General features: G+C 36.7%; 1 protein-coding gene across 1 annotated transcript in view; it reads left to right on the top strand.

Moving 5' to 3' along the window:
* Positions 1–4,820: 4,820 nt before the first annotated feature.
* Positions 4,821–21,530, top strand: part of DNAH7 (dynein axonemal heavy chain 7) — a 303,845-nt gene continuing 287,135 nt past the window's right edge. Inside the window, exons 1-4 of the mRNA XM_007494538.3 lie at positions 4,821–5,016; positions 13,968–14,030; positions 19,156–19,261; positions 20,328–20,475. Of these exons, the coding sequence (XP_007494600.1) occupies positions 5,002–5,016; positions 13,968–14,030; positions 19,156–19,261; positions 20,328–20,475 (332 nt within the window). The 5' untranslated portion in view covers positions 4,821–5,001. The remainder of the gene's footprint in view (positions 5,017–13,967; positions 14,031–19,155; positions 19,262–20,327; positions 20,476–21,530) is intronic.

Raw genomic sequence — 21,530 nt, 5'->3', positions numbered from 1 at the left:
CTCGAGGCAGTTCATTCCACTCTGGCATAGCTCTAATCAATTCCAAGTTTTTCCATTCATCATATCTAAATCTGCCCCACTGCAAATTCTACCCATCTTCCTAGTTTGGGTTGGCAGCTCTGGCCAGGGCAAGTCTGATCTCTTTTCCACATTATAGTCCTTAGAAATATTTCAGTGTTGAAGCAATGGAAGAGGCCACTTATTAAATTAGTTGCAAGGTCACAGCATCTCATTATCTATTGATATTAGTTTAATGAGGATTGGAATTGTTGGAAAGATTTTTCCTCAACCTTTGGTCAAGATAGGAGGTGGCTTTATGACAGGTTCCTTTGAAAGACTACCAATGCAAACAGAAAGAAACTCCTCCCTGCCCCAAGTAATCATGTAAATACTCTACATATCTATGTGATTATCTAGCAGAGCAAGAAAGAATTTTTTTTTTTATTGGGCAAATAAAAAGTTGGAGTATGAACTGAGTGCCAAAGACCTTGAAGTCACCTGACAAAGACAAAACAAACAGGAGTACAATATGTTCTAGGAGTCTCCAAGACAAGGTTAGAGGTAAGTACTTTTGACATTCTGGGCATACAACAAGCATTTTACCAGAACTCCCAGGAAGCAAGTATGTCTGCTAAAAATGTAATTTTTAGCTTCTCAAGAGTGAACTTTTGTTGATTTATAATGTCATCCTCTAAATTGTTACATCAAATTTTTTACAAAGCAAAAGTATGGAGAAAAATAAAAGCTTAGATTCTGCATGTCCTCTAAGGTCATCTTTCTTTCATATGAATCCATGATCTGTGTCCTCCATACAAATTAATTCATATAAAATTCCCTTGTGGTAGTAGCTGGTTTAACAGATGGCAAATTTTTTCAAAGACTCATTGTTTTCTTTCTTAAAAAATTACCTTTTGGGGTCTTAATACTTTAAAGATGTCAACATTTTAGTACCCTACGTAGTGCTACAGTAAAAACACAAAACCATGTTTTGGACTTGTAGTCATGGTTTTCTTACCATTAGTTTGTCAGTGAAAACATCTCCATCTAGTGTTCAATGGGACCAAATGCAACCAGTGATTTTAGCCTTCTGGTTATGATTAGCAGGTCAATGTGTGGTAATAAACAGGGATCTTTTCTGTATTTGTTTTTATGGGAATTAGTCCATATATAGCTCTGTTTTTTAGAAAACAGATTCCACATGTGTGAATTAGTGTCCAACTTTTATGGGATTCTTTCTTGTCTAGAATATTTATTCTAACTAACTTTGTACTTGCATAACCCTGTATAGAGAGCTCCCAAACCCTCAAGTAAACAACAGTTTTATTATCCCCAATTTCACGGTAGGGAAACTAAGGTATTTACTGAAGTGGCACATGAAAATGAGTACCATGCACGAAAGAAAAATGTTAGTTTTTTTTTTACTTTAAATTATGCCAATTTCTCAACTTCTTTTCCTCTAATATATGTGTTTATATAATCTAAAATCATAAAAAGCAGCTGCCATCAAATAGAAAATGTGTAATAATCTAGTGTCCCACTTATCTGTCATCATCCCAAAATCTTTATTATTTCTTCTATAATTACTTGTGAAATGAATTCAAACAGAATTAGTTCCAACAGCTCAAACTTCTTGACCTTAGTTGTACTACTTTTTTTCTTTGGGTAGGGATAGCTGGGGCTTCAGGTGAATCCAGGTAGCTTTCTCTTCCACTTCTTTCCTCTGATCATTTTGCTTTATGCTCTTCAGAGAGCTCTTTCTGCTCGAAGAGGCAGTTTTAATATATTCAATATGAATCCCAATTCTCTTCAATAGAATCTTGCCCCTAATCTGTGATTAATCTGTGAACAGTGTCTCTGGTATGTTGATATGCTGACATTATAAAGCCTTCCAGTCTTGTCATGATAACAGGGTTTCTCCTTGAACTGTACCCACATCCTTGATAGCTACAAAATCACCCTTCTTGTTGATCCAAATATATGCAGTCAGAGGGACAACTCCATGTTTATAAAAGAGCCTACAGAATATACAGCTCAACACTTTCTTCTTTCATTTTGTGTTAATTGATAGAAGTTGGAAGAAAGGGTATATCTTTCTATCCCATACATGTCCATATATTCTATCCCATACATATACACTTTCACATCTTTCAAGCAGGAGGTTAAAAAAAGTAAAAATAAACTTTAAAGACTTCTTAAAGCTTAGCAGCTGTATTAGTTTACACAATATATTTTATAGGAGGAAAGAACATTTCTCATAAACAATTCCTTTAGAATCAGCACAAATTTGGGCATCAAATCTGTAAGCAAGTATTTGTTTATATAAAAACATTTTTAGCAAAAAAAATATTCAAGTCATAAAAGAAAACACAAGATTGTGAAAATAATTAAACTTGCCGTTTGGAGGACTAGAAAGTGAGCAGATTAATTAGAGTTCTTTAATCTTAAAATTTAGCTGAACTAATCTCCTAAAACAAAGTCTTATCTGAAGATTAATAGTTCAACTCAGAAGCTTTCAAAAAGTTCTATTCTGAATTTTGTAAGAACAAAATTAAATAACTTTCTAAAACAACAAACACAAATTGTCATTACTCTGTTAGTCCCCCTTTCCTCATATGAAGGTTTCATTGAGTCACCTGACATAACTGATTTGTAATATACTCAGTGCATTCCAGAAAGGGACCTGATTTTGGTGAGAGCCTTTGATCCTTTTCTAGGGATTGGGCATTTTATCTGTTGATGTATATAATTGGCTTTTACCAGATGAAGACTGGGACTGAACATCACTAGTGTACCTCTTGGGCATAGTTTTTCAATTCTGGTCTTGAGTTGGAGGCAACACAGCTATACTTGTTACTTTGGGATCTAGCTTCTCCTACTAAGGGGAAATTTAATTGAACCCCTTATAGTGAAAACATTAGAGGAGAGGTAAACAGAAATAGTTTCTCCTGGGACTCATCTAAGTTTCTAGATTCACTCTCTCTTTCTCTTATTTTCCCACCAACTATTTAGTATGTTCTATAAAGGCTTGGAATTATTGAAATGGGCTAGTTCTTGCTTTTAATTACTTAAGTATCCCATTAATATCATTCGTACTGAGTTATGTGTTAAGTAGCTGAGAAGAGACCTCTACACAGGCAAAGTAAATTTCAGTTGTAGGAGGTTATTTCCCCTCTCTTATAATCAATATACAAAAAGACCCTAAGAAAAGATCCCACAAGCAGTAGTGCGCAAGCTGAGACACTGTGAATTTAAAAAGATAAATTATGATGATATGAAAGTATAATTTCAATGACTCAATTGTGATCATAGGGCATGGATGAGGTGGGAGTGAAAAACTTCATTTCATCTGATGAAATGAAAGATTATCAGTTCCAGGTTTACAAATAGAAGATTCAAGAGAGTTCCTGCTCACAAGGAACACCCTGGCTAATTATGGGAAATGACAACATAACAAGAAGTTTAGCTACAAGACATGTGGAAAGGTTCATTGATCCTTTGGTTATATGAGTAGTAACAGATGGCAATGTGGAACTTCAGAACATTGACTAAGAGCCTTAGGAAACGAGCTTAGTGGTCCTCCATTTCATCAGAAGGAATAGAGTTTTTCATTTCCATCTGATCCAAGCCCAGTTAAGCAACCAGGGAAAAGGGGAAAGGCAAGGTATGACCTAGCCCCCATCATTAGACTGGGGAAAAGGAATAGTAATCTAAAGTAAGCAAAAAAAATAATAAAATAAACAAAAAAAAGTAAGTCAATCTAGTAAACAAGTGCTTGAGGGAATGAGAGAGGGGAAATGATGGTGTAGATATATTACCACTCTGTGTTTTAAGGAGCACAAGCATGGCACAATGGAAAAATCCCTACCCCTGGAGTCAGATGATCTGGTTTCAGGTCCCAGCTCTGACACTTATCCCTGTTTGACCTTGGGCAAGATGCTTAAACTCCCTGGGCCTCGGTTTTCTCGCCTGTAAAAGGACCAGATTGGTGCACAGACGTCTTGTCTGGTTCCTTTTCAGCTCTAGCTCTATGGTTCTTTGAAAAGATGGCAGAAACCCCACTTCTCTTCCAGCCTGGGCACAACCCAGGCCTGCCTACTCTTATTTCTCTTACCCACTGCATGCTTGGTCTGCATTGCTCAAGCACACCCAAATTTTTGCAGCAATCTTCTCATTTCACTAGCCCTTTAATGGCCTCCTTGTAGCTGAGGACGCTGGAGGAGGCAGTAAGGAAACAGAGCTGTGCTTGTAAGGGGGGGAACGGGAAATGGGCAGGGTGAGAGTAGGCCTCCAGTGGCGGATGGGGCAAGAGCGGGAGCAGTACAGAAACAGAGGGACAAAACTAATTAAAATGGAAAAAATGTCTTCCCTGGAGGCCCGGTTCTTTCCCGGCCACCTGGTAATGACCACGATGATGACAAATTATTAATATACAAATATTTACTTGATATAAATATAATAATAATATCTAACATTTTCATGATACTTTACTTAACATTTGCAAAGCACATTTGATCCTCCTAACTAACAGGGAGACAGGTGCTATTGTTATCCTAGGCAAACCAAGGGTCAGTGACTTGGCCAGAGTCACTGTAAGTGACTAGTTAAGTGCCCGAGGCTGGCTCTGAACTCGAAAACTTCCAGACTGGCCATCAAGCTGTCACCTCTCCCGCCTAAGTTCAGGGGAAAGTTTTGAAAAGCCTGGAATGAAAACCCCATCTGGCGCGCGGCAATCTTCCCCGCCCCCGCCCCCGCCCCGCCCCCAAACCCCCACCCCGACCGGGCCAACGCCGGAGTCCTATTGTTGCTCAGCAACAGCTCAGTTCCAGCCACAACACGAGTAGCGAGCCGAATTCTGGGTGGGTCCTCTGGGTCCGCGTTTCGGTCTCGGTCTTGGTCTCGGCTCTCGGTGGTCTCTGTAAGGAACGACTTTCCAGCCCCCCTCCCGCGCTTATACTCCTTCTCCTCCCCTCCTGCCCGCCCTCTAAGGGGTCTTCGCCAGCCATGAGCAAAGCCCAGGTGAGATGGACAAGCAAGACACGTCAGGGTGTGACCATCCCCACCCCTTGTACTCCCGCCATTGGACCCTGAGGGTTCCAAAGTGTAGGGTCCCAGGGTGGGGAGCTAGGAGGTCAGCTCGACTTAGCATTTTCCTAGAGCTGGAAGGGTGCAAGGGGAGGAAGGTATCGGTCGTGCCTGTACAAGCTTTAAAAGGTCGACACCCTCTCATAGTCCTGTTAAGGAAATCGAGCCCCATGGAGAGTAAGGGACTTGTCTCGGGTTGTACAGAAGGTAGTTAGTATCTGAGTCAGGATTGGAATCCAGATGTTCCTGATTGAGTTCAGTTCATTTTACCATGCTGCTTGCAACCCACTTTACACATTAGGAAACGGAGACCCAGAAAGACTACGTGACTTACATAGGGATCACACAGATTGTATATAGCAGAATTAGATTCAAAACCACTTTTCCCTGACTAAAACTTCAAAGTTTTTCTCATTAGCCTTATTGACTCACCCCCTCCTTCTCCCACCTTTTTCTATCTACTTTCAGACCACTGCACTTTGGTTATAGGATTTCCATTGTCTATCAGAAATCCTAGCAGCAAAAATATTTAGTTATTCTAGATTTCCCCTTCCCTTCTCCTGAAAACTCAGACTTTTAGAGGGTCAATATTCTTAGTCTTGACTGAGGATTTGTAGTCCCTCTCAATCAATTTAACAAGCATTTTCCAGCACCTTTGTGCTAGGGATACAAAGAAAAAAAAATGTAGTCCCACCTCTCAAGAAGCTTACTGTCTGTCCATGAATATTAATTGAATCACAAAATATCATAATTGTAAGCCAACCTTTGGGATTTTCTAGTCAGCCCTTTCATTATAAAGATGAGAAACCTTATACCTAGAGATGGGAAGTCTCACCAAAGGTTACATAGCTAGTGAGAATTGAAGCTTCTTGTATCCCCTAGCACCTAGGACAGTACCTGCTACCTGCCTGATCGAATTGTAACCTGTTTCCAAATTCAGTATCTAGGACACTTTGTACCTTATGATAATGGCCTCCAATCCTTCCTCATCTAACCCCATCATTCCCTCCCGCTATATTTTACATTAGCAGAAGATAATCTGAAATCCTCTATATTTTACATTAGCAGCATGGTTGTAAATAATCTGAAATCAGTATATCTGTAGAATATTTTTTGTTTCTGTTTGACCCCTACTCACACTAAAAGTTTGAGTTCCCAGAACTCAGCTATTATTAACTTGCTTCTTCAGGGTCATGTAGCAGCCTTGAGGAGTAACCTATGGGTAATTACCCAGTGCTTTAGCTCATAAATTTCCTCCCCTCTCCAATCTTTCCCCCATCATTATCAGTTTATGTCAGGGTTATTTACCACAGAGTTATAAGTGTTACAAACCATCTCCCCAAGTTCAGGGCATACTCTCCTACAAGTATCTGTGGAGTTTAGGCAAAAGCTTAGTAAGCCCACTGATAAAAAAAAAAGTAACAGCTCCTGGTGGAAAGTTTTTTCTCTTTGGAGAGGGATGGGAGGAGTGTGGCTTGAGAAGTTCTTTTTAGGCAAATAGTAACTTTACTGCTGGGCTCCTTGTGGAGCCCCAGTTCTGTCTTCCTCATTATATCCAGCATGTTCTTGGCTCCTAATCCAGACATTCCTGCCATCTGCTGCCACCTTTCGGATGCTGCTAGGACAATGATGAAAAAGTCTAAATCTTCAGCGTCTGAAGTTACTAAAATCCTCCTTCAGCCAGGCAGGGGGTTGGGGTCTTGGCTGGTATTGCTGTCCCCTGGGTTATCACTCACTTGAATGAGTTGGTTCCAGAACTAGCTTGATATTTATTTGATAGACCCACAGAGAGTGACCAGGTTTCCTCAGCTGAATTTAAACAAAGTTTCTGTGTAGTGTCACTTTTCCTGTCCCTTTCAAGAACTTTTCACACTTAGATTGAGGCATGTTCTCACCTGCTTATAGGTCATGGTATTAGGCAGTAGCATTTTATCATTCCACTTAAATGGAATGGAGTAAATGATGAACCTACTAAATGACTCCTCAATGTTAGATATGATTACAAGCAACATAACTCAAACTGAGTATTTGCCAATAAATAAGTGAGCAATCTTGAAGATGTGAGGTTGAAAGAATAAGTGGAGTGTGAAAGGAAACTAGTGTTTGAATCTGTTAAGATCCCTTTGGATGTAATAAAAGATGGACTGTGAAGTAACCCCTTTTTGAAACTCTGTCTTGTACCTCATTTTCTTCAGTATTTCTTTGATTTATTTTTAAGAGTATCTAAAGCTATGAGAATAGGTTGATGGTCATCCTTTGTAACTCTGAGAAACAATGAAAAGCTAATTATAACCATTATAATAATTGTGCAAGTTAATCAGTTTTCTATAATAATGTTTAGCAACTTGCTATTGTTATTTCAGAAGCTATGTTGAAGCTATATAGTAACTAACTTTTGATAAGTGTGCCAACTCTGTGCTTTTGCATATTTTGTCATCTATACTTTCTGTTTCCTATAATGCTTTATGTTTCATCACAGTGTCTATGACAATAATATTTATTTTAAAATTTGACTTGTAGCCACTAAGTTGTGGATTTTTTATGGAAAAGGCAGAATTTTGATTCATCTAACTATGAATTGAAGGATCATTATCACTTAGAAAAATCTCTACCAAAGGTCTACTCTGATGTCTCATTCTGGTGTTGGCATAATTCTGGGTACTCTAAGGTTATACCACCAGAATATCTGGCAGAACAGTAAACTCTACTGAACCTGATGATGGATTATATGCTCATTGTTTGAGGATCAAGTCTAAATTTGAAGAGTCTCATCACCAGGTTGAAAATTATAGACTGATGAAATTTTTGGCCACACTAAATCTCAAAGACCATCTACTGAGTCATAAAGACATTGTGAACTCAGTCGGTGGAAAGAATATTCGTATGGATAAAATTACAAATCCTTGAAGTATAGAAGCTTAAATAAGTAAAACCAAACCACATGGTGACATAATGTAAATTATTTTTACATAAGAATTTGTAGTAAAATGTAAACTTAACTGAGGGAAGGGATTATTTCATTTTTGTCCTTATATGTCCAGTACTTTGCACTCAGTACATACTTAATAAATGTTTGTTGAATTGAACTGATGATTGAGTAATTGATTACTGAATTTCATCAGTTACTTTTTCTATTTTAGAATTTTCTAAAAATGACATTTTAGTTAGATTACTGTTGTCACCTCTTAGATTATTCCAATAGCCTTCTAAACAGTTTTTCTACCTGTTCGTTAAGTCATATTTAATACTTCCTGACCTATTGGGTTTTTTTTTTTTTTGGCAAAGATATTGGAATGATTTGCCATTTCTTTCTCCAGCTCATATTACAGATGAGGAAACTGAGGCAAACAAGGTTAAATGACTTGCTCAGGGTCATATAGTTAACACTTATTTGAAGCTGGATTTGAACTTGGGTCCTCCTGACTCCAGGGCTGATACTCTGTCCACTGTACTATCTACCCATATATTCCTGGTATGATGACTTTCCCATCTACAAATCCATCCTCCATTCAACAGCCAAAAGATACAGCAGCCCCATAATGTTTCCAATATGAAATAGAAAGTTCTCTGGTGTTTCAGTGTTATAATTTCATGACCCCTTCTTACCTTTTCAGTCTTTTTTTTTTTTACATTTTACTTCCCTCCACTTACTCAATAATTCAGCTACACAGACCTACTTGCCATTCCTCAGACGATACTCCATCTCCTTTGTGCCTCCAAAGAGTGCCTCATACCTGGAATGTTCACCCTTATCATTTATACCACTTAATTTCTTTGGTTACCTTCACCTCCCATTTGAGATTACCTGTATATATCTTGTATGCACCTAATTGTGTGCATGCTATCTCCTCCCCCCTATTAGATTGTAAGGTCTTTAAAGGTTGTGTTTTTAACTTTCTTTGCATCCTTAGTGCTTAATAGAAGGCATGAAAAATAGAAGCCTATATTAAATGCTTTTTATTTCATGGATAATCACCAAATACTTTTTGAGAACATGCTGAAAAAGTCACTCTTTCTAATTGGGGTGGTATGGGATGTTGAAAAAGGAAAGGAAATTTTAACATTGCTACAAGGTAATATATTTTTTATTTGTAATTATGGGGAAGCTCCATTACTTCTTTGCTTCATCATGCCATGGAAAGAACTGTAGATCCCCAAAGATCAGCTGAGCAGAATCAGCTTTGGATATTGTCCTGGAGTGGATTGTGTATGATCACACCTGAGCACCATCTAAGCTTTGCTACTTCTTACCTGTGTGACCTTGAGGATGTCATTAAGCTCTTTCCCCTCATTTTACAAGCTGAGGATGTTTGCCTAGAAGGTCACTTAGGTCCCTTCCACCTCTAAGCCTGATCTACGAATCCTTTGATTTTGCAGAAATCCCCAATTTAAGTCACCTATCAGGCTAACTGCAGAGGGTAACTTTTCCCTCCCTCATCCCTCTTTCTCTCCTTTCCTCCCTCCCTCCCTCCCTCCCTCCCTCTCTCCTTCTTTCTTTCTTTCTTTCTTTTCTTTCTTTCTTTCTTTCTTTCTTTCTTTCTTTCTTTCTTTCTTTCTTTCTTTCTTTCTTTCTTCTCTCTCTCTCTCTCTCTCTCTCTCTCTCTCTCTCTCTCTCTCTCTCTCTCTCTCTCTCTCTCTCTCTCTCTCTCTCTCTCTCTCCCCCTCCCTCCCTCCCTCCCTCCTTTCCTTCCTTCCTTCCTTCCTTCCTTCCTTCCTTCCTTCCTTCCTTCCTTCCTTCCTTCCTTCCTTCCTTCCTTCCTTCCTTCCTTCCTTCCTTCCTTCCTTCCTTCCTTCCTTCCTTTTCTTTCTTTTCTTTTGTCTTAGAATTGGTTCCAAAGCAGAAGAGTAGTAAGGGCAAGACAATTGGGTTGAAGTGACTTGCTCATGGTCACACAGCTAGGAAGTGTTTGAGGATAGATTCAAACCCAGGCCTTCCTGACTCCAAGCCTGCCGCTCTAAACACTGAGCAACCTTGCTACCCCACGGGCAACTTTTAGAAATATTTGTTTCATTTTGTGAAAATGGGAGAAATCCACTGAAAACAACACATTATGCTGAATATACAAATAATTGCCTTTATTTGTATATTCCTTCTGAGATTGCAACACCTTGGAGGAATTGATATAAATTCACAAAATGGGTGATATATACTATTTTTTAAAGCAGCAGAGGGCATTCTCACACTATTTTAGTTGAAACATGATTTCTACTCTTCTCTGGATATTTATTGTGTTTATAAAAATCTATATCAGTTTTTTTTTCCTTTTGGAGAAGGAGAAAATAGTGGTTTTGTTTAAAATTATGGCTAGGTAAACAGAATGGATTTAACTTCAAAAAATGAACTGCGTTTTTTCTTTGATATTTACTTATATGTTCATTTTGTTTGAAAATATGAGCAGTGATAAATCCATATTTGTTGAAGGAAAATTTAATATATTCATCTCATTAGTAGAAAGTTGATTCCGAGATGGCATTGTTCAAGAATAGGAAAGTTCAGTATGTGCCATTTCAATTCTTTAAAGTCAGATATTTAAAACAAAATATAAACCTCATGCAGTTGTTCAGTTCATTTTAATGTTATTTTAAAAATATAAACTAAATCAGACATTTTAAGTCTGCTGCAGTTCTGTCAGATTTTTAAAAAGATACATGTTTTTTCCTATGAGGTTCACACAGTTTTGTTTGCTTAGAAATCATAGCAATAACTGCTCATGGCTTGACTGGGATCTGTCTACACTTTTCTGAATAGCCCTTACCAAGTCACTAGACCTTATTTTTCTTATCTATAAAATGAGGGGTTTGGACTAGATGGCCAATAAAGTATCATTCAGTTATATCTCTATGATTCTATAACCAGGATATATATGCTTTCCATTAAGGTCAATTCAACAAACATTTATTGAGCTTCAATTATATTTGCATCAGGTACTGGTGAGTGATGAAATATAATATTAATTGCCTTGAGGAGGTTACTTTCTATTATTACCTTTTTTTAAAAACCCTTACTGTCTGTCTTAGAAGCCATACTAAGAATATGTTCTACATCAGAAGAGCAGTAAGGACTAGGCTACTGGAGTTAAGTGACTTGCCCAGGGAGGCCAGATTTGGACCCAGGGCTTTCCATCTCCAGACCTAGCTCTCTATCCACAGAGCCAAATTGCTGTCCCCAATAAGCTGCTTTTTGGAAGTAATTTGGAAGTAATTATACCATCATCTACCTTTTTAGTAGGTGCAATGGACAGTTCTAGGTATAGTAGTATGAGATACTCAAAGGTGACATAAAGTAAATTCAATTATTTATTGAGCACCTACTCTATGCAAGGCAGTGTGCTGGGTCTTAGGGATACAAAGACAAAAATGAAAAGTCCTTGTCCTCAAGATGCTTATAGTCTGTCACAGCTAAGAGTACAATGCAAATATAAGGCAATTTGAGGAGGGGAGAAGAGAGAGTCCAGCGACTGGGAGGTGGAGAAAAGGTTTATGGTAGGAGGTGACATCAACCTGAACTTAGCAGGAAGTTAGAGTTTCTAAGAGGCACGGCCAAAGAGAGAGTTCAGTCCAAATATGAGGGAGGGTCACAGAACGGGGAGCTGGTTGGTCACATTTAAAAGGCAACAAATAGACTGGTTTGTTTGGGTGTAGTGTATGTAAAAGTCTAGAAAAGTAGCTTAGACCCAAATTGTGAAGCACTTGAAATGCCAATGCAAGGATAATTTGTATTTGATTCTAGAAGTAATTCAGAGCCACTACTTCTTGAGTAGGGAGTGACATGTTCTGATCTGGGCTGAAGGAATATCACATCAGTAGCCATGTGCACATGGATGGTAGCTTGGATAGGGAAGGCATGCAGGAAGACCAAGTCTGCTCCTGTAAACTTAGAAGCTATAGCAGTTGACCCAAGTAAGCACTGAAAAAGCCCTGAACGAGGTTAGTGATAAGTAGATCATAGTTGATAGGTTTTAAAAGAAGTTAAAATCCTTTACAGCTGGTGGGATAAGTGAAGACTTGAAGCAGGAGGTAGTGTGTGAGCTGAAGGCAATAATTTCAACAGAATGAGGTATGGGGAAAAAATATAGCAAAGACTCTAAACCAGGAAAGGATAGGATATGATTAGGAAATGGTAGCTAGGATGGGCTGTGGATAGAGCTCTGGGATTGGAGTCTGGAAAACCTAAGTTCAAATCCAGCCCCAGAAATTTCCTAGCTATAGGACCTTGGGCAAATCACTTGATCCTGTTTGCCTCAGTCACCTAATTTGTTGCATGAGCTGGAAAGGGAAAACAAGCTACTCCAGTATTTTTGCCAAGAAACCCCCAAATGGAATGACAAAGTGTCTAACACAACTGAAATGACTGAACAACAACAACAAAATTGGTTTGGCTGGAATAAAGAAATTACAAGATGAAATAATGTAAGATATAATTGAAATGGTAGGTTGGAGCCAGATTGTAGGAATAGAATAAGTTATTCTAAAGGAAAGATTTTCACTTTTATCTTTATCTCCCAAGTACTTAGTACAATACCTTGGATGTGGTAGACACTTAATACATTTATTAAAATGTTCGTTGAAATGAGTTGAATTGTGAAGGGCTTTGAATGACAGGCTAAGAAGTTAGTATTTTACCTACTAATAATTAGAAACAGTTGCATATTTCTGAATGGGAGATAAAATGAAATATTAGGAAGATTATTGTGGAGATAGTTTAAAATTGAGTAAAGAGGGGAGAGAATGGAGTCAGGGTGACCAATAAGGAGACCACTAATTATTCCAAGTGATAATGAAGCTTATAGTGGGTTAATGACAGTAGAGGTAGAAAGAAAGGGGAAAATTTGAATAATATTTCAGAAGCAATACAGATAGTATTGGGTAACTGATTGAATGTGGGAGATGATAGTGAAGAGTCACAGAAAACTGAGACTTCAAGCCTGGGTGACCCAAAGGATGGTTGGTGCCATCAACAAAAATAAGTAAGTAGTTAGGGATGGGCACATATTTTTGGTGGGTAGATATTAAGTTTAATTTTAGACACCTAGAGCATGAGGTGAAAGTAGAGGATATATAGTAGGGAGGTATTCAACTGGCAAGCCATGGAGAGCTCAGGTCAAGACATCTGCTATGGAGTTGCCATATTATCATTTAATTTTTGTTCTAGTTTGGTGAAGATTTTCATTTTTGTTCCAACAAAACAAAGTGGTTCCTTTAGTGTGGATTAATTGACATGATTATATAAATTATCACATTGTGAATTCAAAGAGCATGGTTGAATGGTATGAGATTCAGGACAAATAAGTTTCAGTGGTGAGAGTATACCAAGCTACTGGTTGTTGGAAGTGTAAATGTAGGTAAGGAAGCTGGGGAATTCCTCAATGGGTGGGGCTCAACATATAGCAATTTGTGGTTGCTCAAGGCAGAATGAGAATGGCAGAGGGTATGGAATTTTCCTTTTTTAGATACTTTGGGTAGGAAATGCTGAACTTTTTTTCAGTTTTGATTTTTAAATTTTTGTTATGCTTTCCATTTATATTGTCATAGTTATTATATCTGCATATACATTTTTCTGAGTTCTGCCCACTTCATCATCTATTAGCAATAAGATAAGTAACACCAAAAAAAAGTGGAAGTATTGTCAAAATGGGATAGATATTAAAGGAGTACCACTAAAAATTAGAAATGGGGTGGGGGAACCAAAAGATTGAGCTATGCTAAGAACAAACTTTTTTTTAGTTGTAGAAGGTTGATCTTAGGAATACTTTTAGATTTCTTCTTCTTAAAGGAAGGATATTCTAATGGATGACAATTTAAAAGACTGTCTACATTTGTGTAATTGACTTAATATTTTATTATTTGCATACTAACCAATTTTGATTTTCCTTATTTCCATATAGCAAAAAGAACTGAATAAAGACAGGGGCAAAACACCAACCAGATTTTTGCCCAGGTTGTCAACGGTAATATGTAATTTTTTATTCATTCATTTTTAAAAATAACATTTCATTTTTCTCAATTACATGTAAAAACAATTTTAAGTAATTAAAAAAATTTTTGAGTTCCAAATTCTCACCCTCCATTCCCACTCTTTCCTACCTCCTTGAAGATGTTCAGCAGTCTGACAGAGACTCAACATGCACAACCATGCAAAACATGTCCATGCTAGTCATTTTGTAGAAAAGATCTCAAACAAAAAAGAAAAAAGAGAAAGAAAGAAAATAATACATAGTATGTTTTTGTCTACACTCAAATTCCATAACTTCTTTCTCTGGAGGTAGATGGCATTTTTAATCTTAAGACTTTATTGTCCTGGATCACTGTACTGCTGAGAATAACTAGGTCATTCGCAGTTGTTCATCAAAAATTATTACTATCTGCTCAATGTTCTCTTTCTTCTGCTCCCTTCACTCTGTATCATATAAGTCTTTTTTATGTTTTTTTGAAATCATCCTGCTCATTATTTCAATTACATATGATTATACATTTTCTTCAGGACTATTAAAGTTTTCAAACTTGAAATAAGCTATATGATTCTCAAGAAAACTGAACTTCATTAGCTTCTTAAGAAATATATTACAAATTTCTTAGGAAAAATAGCTATTTATGATCAAACAAGAGATAGAGAACATTAGAAAATATAAAATGAACAATTTTTATTATATTAAATTAAAAAGGGGTTGTACAAACAAAACCAAAGTAACCAAGATTAGAAGGGAAATAAACTGGGAAAAATTTTTATAGTAAATTTCTCTGAATAAAGTCTAATTTCTCAAATACATAGAGAATTGAACCAAATTTATAATAATACCATAAATTTCCCAATTGACAAATGGCCAAAGGATATGAATAATCAGTTTTCAGATGAAGAAATTAAAACTATCAATAATCATATGAAAAATGTTCAAAATAACTCTTTATTATAGAAATGCAAATTAAAACAATGCTGAGGTACACCTCACACCTATCATATTGACTAATATAACAGCAAAGGAAAGAGATAAATGTTGGAGAGGATATGGCAAAATGCAAACATTAATGCATTGTTGGTGGAGTTCTGAATTGATCCAACCATTCTGCAAGACAGTTTGGAACTGTGGCCAAAAGGCTTTAAAATTGTGCCTACCCTTTGATCCAGCAGTACTACTAGGTCTTTATCCAAAATAAATCCCTCCCACCCCCAAAGCCCATGCTGTTGTTTATTCCTAGTTAGTTCCTAGTTAGAACTCATATAGACTACGGAGTTGTGTTTAATTTGGGGCACACATTTTAGGAAGGGCAAATGGGGACAATGATGATGATGAATAGCCTCAAGATCATACCATTCAATTATAAATTGAAAGGATGTTTTCAGCTTGAAATCAGAAGACATAGCAGGGGCACAATAAATGTTTTTAAATATTTGAAAGCTGGCCATATTGAACAGTGATAAGGCTTGTTGTACCTGGTGCCCAAAAGCATAACTGGGAACAATGAATTGAAGGTAACACAGATTTAGTTATTATATAGAACAAAGAGGTTTTTTTTTTTTTTAAGGGAGAAAGAACCTACTTGTACAAAAATATTTATAACAGCCCTTTTTGTGGTAGCAAAGAATTGGAAATTGAGGTGATGTCCAAAAGTTGGGGAATGTCTGAACAAATTGTGGTATATGATAGTGCTAGAATACTATTGTGTTATAAGAAATGATGACCAGGATGATTTCAGAAAAAATAGAAAGACCTGCATGAATTTATGCAAAATGAAATAAGTAGAACCAGAAGAACACTGTACAAAGTAACAGCAATATTATATGATGATCAACTTAGCTATTCTCAGTAATACTATTCTCAATAATAATCCAGGACAAATCTGAAGCATTTATTACAAAGAATGCTGTCCACGTCCAGAAAAAGAAATGTTGGAGCCAGAATGCAGAGTAAACCATATGGTTTTTCACTTTAGTTTATTTGTATTTTTATTTGGGGATTTTGGTTTTTGTAAATGAATATTCTCTTGCAATAATGACCAATATATTTTCCATGATAATACATGTATAATCTGATCAAATTACTTTCCATCTTCAGGAAGGGGGAAGGAAGAAAGGGAGGGTGACAATTTGGATCTTATAATTTTGGAAAATATAAGTTGAAAATTGTTATTACATGTAATTGGGAAAACCTTAAAAAAAGATGGTATTGAAGCAATCTGAATGCAGATGAAAGTATATATTGCTTCACTTTATTTCCTCTATGAACTTTTCTCTTGTGTGTCTAGTTTCTCAACATGATAAACATGAAAATGTATTATATAATAGTATAATGCAACCTATGTCATATTATATGCCTGCTTGGGGAGAAGGGAGGTGAGGTAGGAGGGAAAGAGGGAACATGGATTACAAAATGTCAGAAAATTAATATTAAAAATTGTATTGACATTTAATCTGGAAAAATTAAAAATTAAAAAAGAAAAGAAAGTTACCAAAAAATTCCATTTCCTCAGCAGGTTTAGGAGATGGATTTAGGAGTGTGATTTAGGATAATAGGAGATATTAGTTAAATATTCTGGCTGAAAATTTTACTATGCATAAAAATAGAGTAGGACAAGGGGTGCCTAGGACTGAGGAAGATCCAGATCTAAGACCTTCTTGTGACTTTGGGCAGATCATAACCAATGTGAAACGTCTAAAGCCTGGTTGTAAAAGGCTAAAGCTTGAAAGTACCCCAGCTGTCCAGGGAAGAGAGCTAAATCTGACTCTAGAAAGTTATGATCATGAGAGAGAAAATCAAGACCCTTGATGGCTTCTAGGTCCTTTGTACTAAGGACTTAATTCTGATCTTTTTCTTCATCTTTTTTTGTATCCACTTCCACTTATATTCCTTCTTATTGTGCTCAATGGACAATCAGGTGGCCTAGTGAATAAAGTGCTAGACCTGGAGTTAGAAGGAGACATTTTCCTGACTTCAAATCTTATCTTAGATCCTTACTAGCTGTATGACCCTGCATAAGTCACTTAGCCCTGTTTGCCTCAGTTTCCTAATCAGGAAGTGAAGAACGAAGTGGCAAATCACTCCAGTGTCTTAGCTAAGAACCCCAAATGGGGCCATGAAGTGTCAAATGTGACTGAAAAAATGACTGAATCATGCTCAATGAGTCTAGCCATTTCACATAATCTCAGCTTTGGAAGAGACCCCAGCAACTATCAAGTACATCGGATGCCTTAACATGTTGATTTTTACTAAGCTTTCAGTCATCTTGTCAAGGCTATAGTGGGAAAGTAAATGTATATTGTTAGGAGTAGGTCACTAGCTCAGAGAAAAAATTATAGACTATTCTTTGAGAAGCCCTAAAATTAGGAATAGTAGGTTGAAGGACTTTTAAAATGTTTATTCTCTTTAGGATGCCATGATTTTTTTTCTTGAGGTTGTGAAATTTCTTTCATTATTTTCTTTATCCTAATTATTCATAGTCCCTCGTAGAAGGAAAAGGTAATTAATAATATACCATTTGTCTTGAATGGTATTTATGAGAAAGAATTTCCTTGTCCCAAATAATATTTAAAGGACAAATAGGTTGTGGTGTTGTTCAGAAGAATTTGTACAAGGAGTGATCACTGAAAAGATTCTTTTCTTTGCCTTCCTAATCTTGCTCTAGAAGGCTCAGAGCAAAGCCATCTCTTGATGGTTTCTGGTAGACTGCTTGCAGTCTTTCTAGGTCTGAAAAATCAAAGAAAGTAATATCCTTGTATTATAAGGGGTTGTTTAGTTGTAACCAAGGGGTTCAGTCTTTCAGTATTGATAGGGGGAAAGAGCGGAGACCCCCTCTTCTCAAAATGGGGTACAGGGGAGACGGTTGATATTTAGTGTTGGCTCAGAGAGAGGAGAGGGGATTTGAAGATTTTCCCCCTTCTGCCTTCCCTCCTTAGCTAAAGCTGCTCTCCCCAATTCACTCTTGTTCCTCTTGTCCCCCTTCCACTACTCAAGACCAAAGGGTCTCCCCTTGATCTGTCCACTCACACTCAGCTTGGGGAACAGATAACTTTTAATGTGAACTCAATCAGGTAATACAAAAGGAATAATGGGCAGGGAAGAAATGAGAAAGGATAGTGGGAAAAAGGGGGTCCCTGTCTCTATCTAAATCCCTTTTCCTCCCTCCTCGAGTTTGGGGGGAACTCAGGCCTTGGCAGCCTGAGTCCCCTGAGAGAAAGTCAGGTTGACTCACCCCTGGGCAACAGGAGCTGAGGTAAAGTCTGCTCAGGTTCTCTTCAGAAAGTCCCTTCAGTTGGAAAGTGTTGGGGGGATATATTTCCAGTCACCAGCAGGATAAGTAGGTAAACCTCAGGAGATAGTCTTTTCTCACCTTCTGTCTTTGGCTTCTCCAAACTGAGAGTCATTCCTCTACCAGCCAGCGTCTTTTCCTCCTCATGATTCCAATCCCTTGGGGCCCCTCCCCTGTCGAGGTAATCAGTTTCACACACTCTTCAGCCTGGCACTTTTTCTTTAGTGTCAGTCTCTGTCACATCCTCCATGCATTAGACCTTCTTTTCATATTCACTTATGTATACTTTATCCCTTTCCTATCCCTGTTCCTCCATCTATTTCTAGGGGTTACTATTAATTTAGTAGGAACCCTGAATACAGAGGACATCTTGATCCATTCCCATTATAGTTCCCAATTATTATTCTTAAGAAATAGAGTAAGCATGTAACAAATAGTAGCTGTTTATAGGAATCCTACAGTAACCATAAAGTGTTTAGATCCTGGATTGTTGAGTAATTATTCTGCACTAAATAACCTCAGAAGGATACTTTTTATATATGGAATTCCAAAAGACAAAAGTGCCAGCAATTGAAGCTTCCCCTTTAGGGCCTAAATTATTACTTGTTTGGACCCACTGCAGTAACTTTGGTAATGCATCCTATAATATATTCACATACATAATTTGATCCTAGATGGTCTATTTTGTTCTTCAAGTACTGCTATCATTTTCAGATACTTTAGATCTGTTTTGAAAAGACTTCACTATTAATAATAAACTCAGAATTTATGAAAAACTTAAAATAGATCCATAATTATCCTTTCTCTTAAAGATTTTATTAATTGTTTTAGATAAGTTCTAAGCCCCAGTGGCAACAAGCAGCTCCTTCATTCCATTTAAAAGTAGACCAGGAAGAAGAAAAAGAAGATTATAGACTCAGAAATGAAAGATCTCCTGGTAAGAGCTTTATTTTGAAGGATTTTTTAAATTATAAGGAAATTAATGAAATTTAAAAAGGAAATTTGTCAAGATAAAAAATATGATGCAAACTATGGTCAAAGCAATAAAAATGGATCACACTTATGGTATTTTGGCAGCTAGGGGCCTCTGGGGATAGAGCACTGGACTTAGAATCAGGGAGACTCAGCTTCCTGAGTTCAAATCAGCTTCAGACATTTCTTAGCTGTGTGACCCTGGGCAAGTCACTTAACCTTGTTTACATTAGTTCTTCATCTATAAAATGAGCTGGAAAAGGAAATGACAAACCACTTCAATATCTTTACAAAGAAAACCCTAAAATGGGACATGACTCAAACAACTGAACAACATGACATTTCACTTAGTAGAAAAAAAAAATACGTCTAAATGTTTTCTCTCAAAGAGATCAATGTCTACTAACTGTTTCAGATAGTTATAAATGCCATAAGTAATTATTTTAGGAACTTTGATTTTTAATACTACTTAGTCATGTTGCAAACAGAGACTTCTGAGAATGTACATATTTAACATCTTTTGCATGAACAATTAGGATGTTTTTCCTTAGAAAGATTTTATTTAAAAATATAAAATTTTTCTGAAAGTCATAGTTCATGAAACCATTTAAAAATTATTTTGACCCTCATAATATGACCACCAAATATCATTAAACCTAGAATTTATGATGCACTGTGGTTATGTGTATTTTCTAAAGTAGTTTTATATTTTGTTTTATTCATAACTTTCACATTTGAGAGGCTTTAATCATAATAAAAGATTACTTAGATAATGCTAGAAATTGAGTATGACTTTACCTTAAATTATGAATAGTTATGACTTATTTTCTTTAAATGACATCTTCTTGCAATAGATTGGATTTTTAATTATGAAAAGATAAAAATAAGTAATTGAATCTGACAACAATAGTATTATTTGTTTTAACTTACACATTATTAAACTATGAATTACTTTAAAAATACCATTTTATTCAGAACACTGAAGTGTTAACTGTTGTTTAGTAACCATCTTTTATGTATCTGTTTTTAAGGGGAATTCAAGGATCATCTTGCAAGAAGAGGCAAAAAACGGCAACAACAATTTGATGAATCTCATCCTGGACCATCTCCAAAAGGAAGAAGCAAAAATCCCCGTAAAGAACGTGAAGTTTTTAGAAGTGCTCTTGTTAACATCATTATGTAAGTCCTTTGAATTATTATATATTTGTTTTTATTAGTCAAGCATAGTTAAAACTTTAATAAATTCTTAAGGATATAAAACCTAAAGATATGAAGGATGCATTACCATCAGATACTATATGCATGAAAGTAGTATGTGTTCCTATGTAGCTTTCAATATATTTAATGTGTAAGTGCTCATTATTCATGGCAGCCTTATTCAAACCTATCTAATCTGTAGTTAAGCTCCTAAGAGGTGTGGACACCCTAAAGGTCTCGTAATGATCTGTGTTGATCTATCAGAGGAACTGTAGGAATTTTGGTGGTAGCCAGTGAGGCTTTTGGAAGATTCTATCTAGCACAAGTTTCTTCAATGTGACTACCAAGAGGTGATGTCTGCTGAGAGTGATGGGCAAAGGGACTACTGAACAGGGAGAGTAGCAAAGTGTGGTGTAACAGTTAAATTAGTTTCGCTACTAAAAGTATTATATTTTTAGAGGTTTATTAAAGATTATTAGAAATCAAGGAATAAGAAAATATAAAATAAGAAAAGCACGTGTCTAGGAGGGCTGAATAGCCCATTCACAGCCACTTACTCTACATCTTGAGAGACGCATGTGCTTAGAAGCAGAAGCAGAGAGAGAGCCCAAGTAGGTGGTACAGTCAGTTTAAATACCCATTTTGTTCTCGCCCCAGGTGGGTATCTCCAGTGAGATTATAGGGCATTCTGGGAAGTGCCAGGGACTTCTGGGGATTGAAGTCTGGGGTTCAAATCTCCATTTTTACAGTGGGAGACTATTTTGTAATGCTCTCAAAGAGCACCACAGGTGGAAATCATTGCTTCCTTCTCCTTTCTTTATTTAGTCTTTGCTTAATATCCACTAGCCCTTTTTTGCCTTCTTATTTTGTTGTTTATTACTCTCTGGATTATATTATCACTGAGTTATAATGACTGTTTTGTTAGGGCCCTTGTTATTATTTGTGCAATCATGTGATATTGTATAATTACTCTCCATAGAACTACATTACATTTGCTAACATTCTTCTGACCTGAAGGATGTAGAAATGGCAATAGA

Source organism: Monodelphis domestica, chromosome 4, assembly GCF_027887165.1.
Source record: "Monodelphis domestica isolate mMonDom1 chromosome 4, mMonDom1.pri, whole genome shotgun sequence".
Lineage (NCBI taxonomy): Eukaryota > Metazoa > Chordata > Mammalia > Didelphimorphia > Didelphidae > Monodelphis > Monodelphis domestica.
Note: the sequence above shows the minus strand (reverse complement) of the source record. Positions and strands in the feature narration are given on the sequence as shown.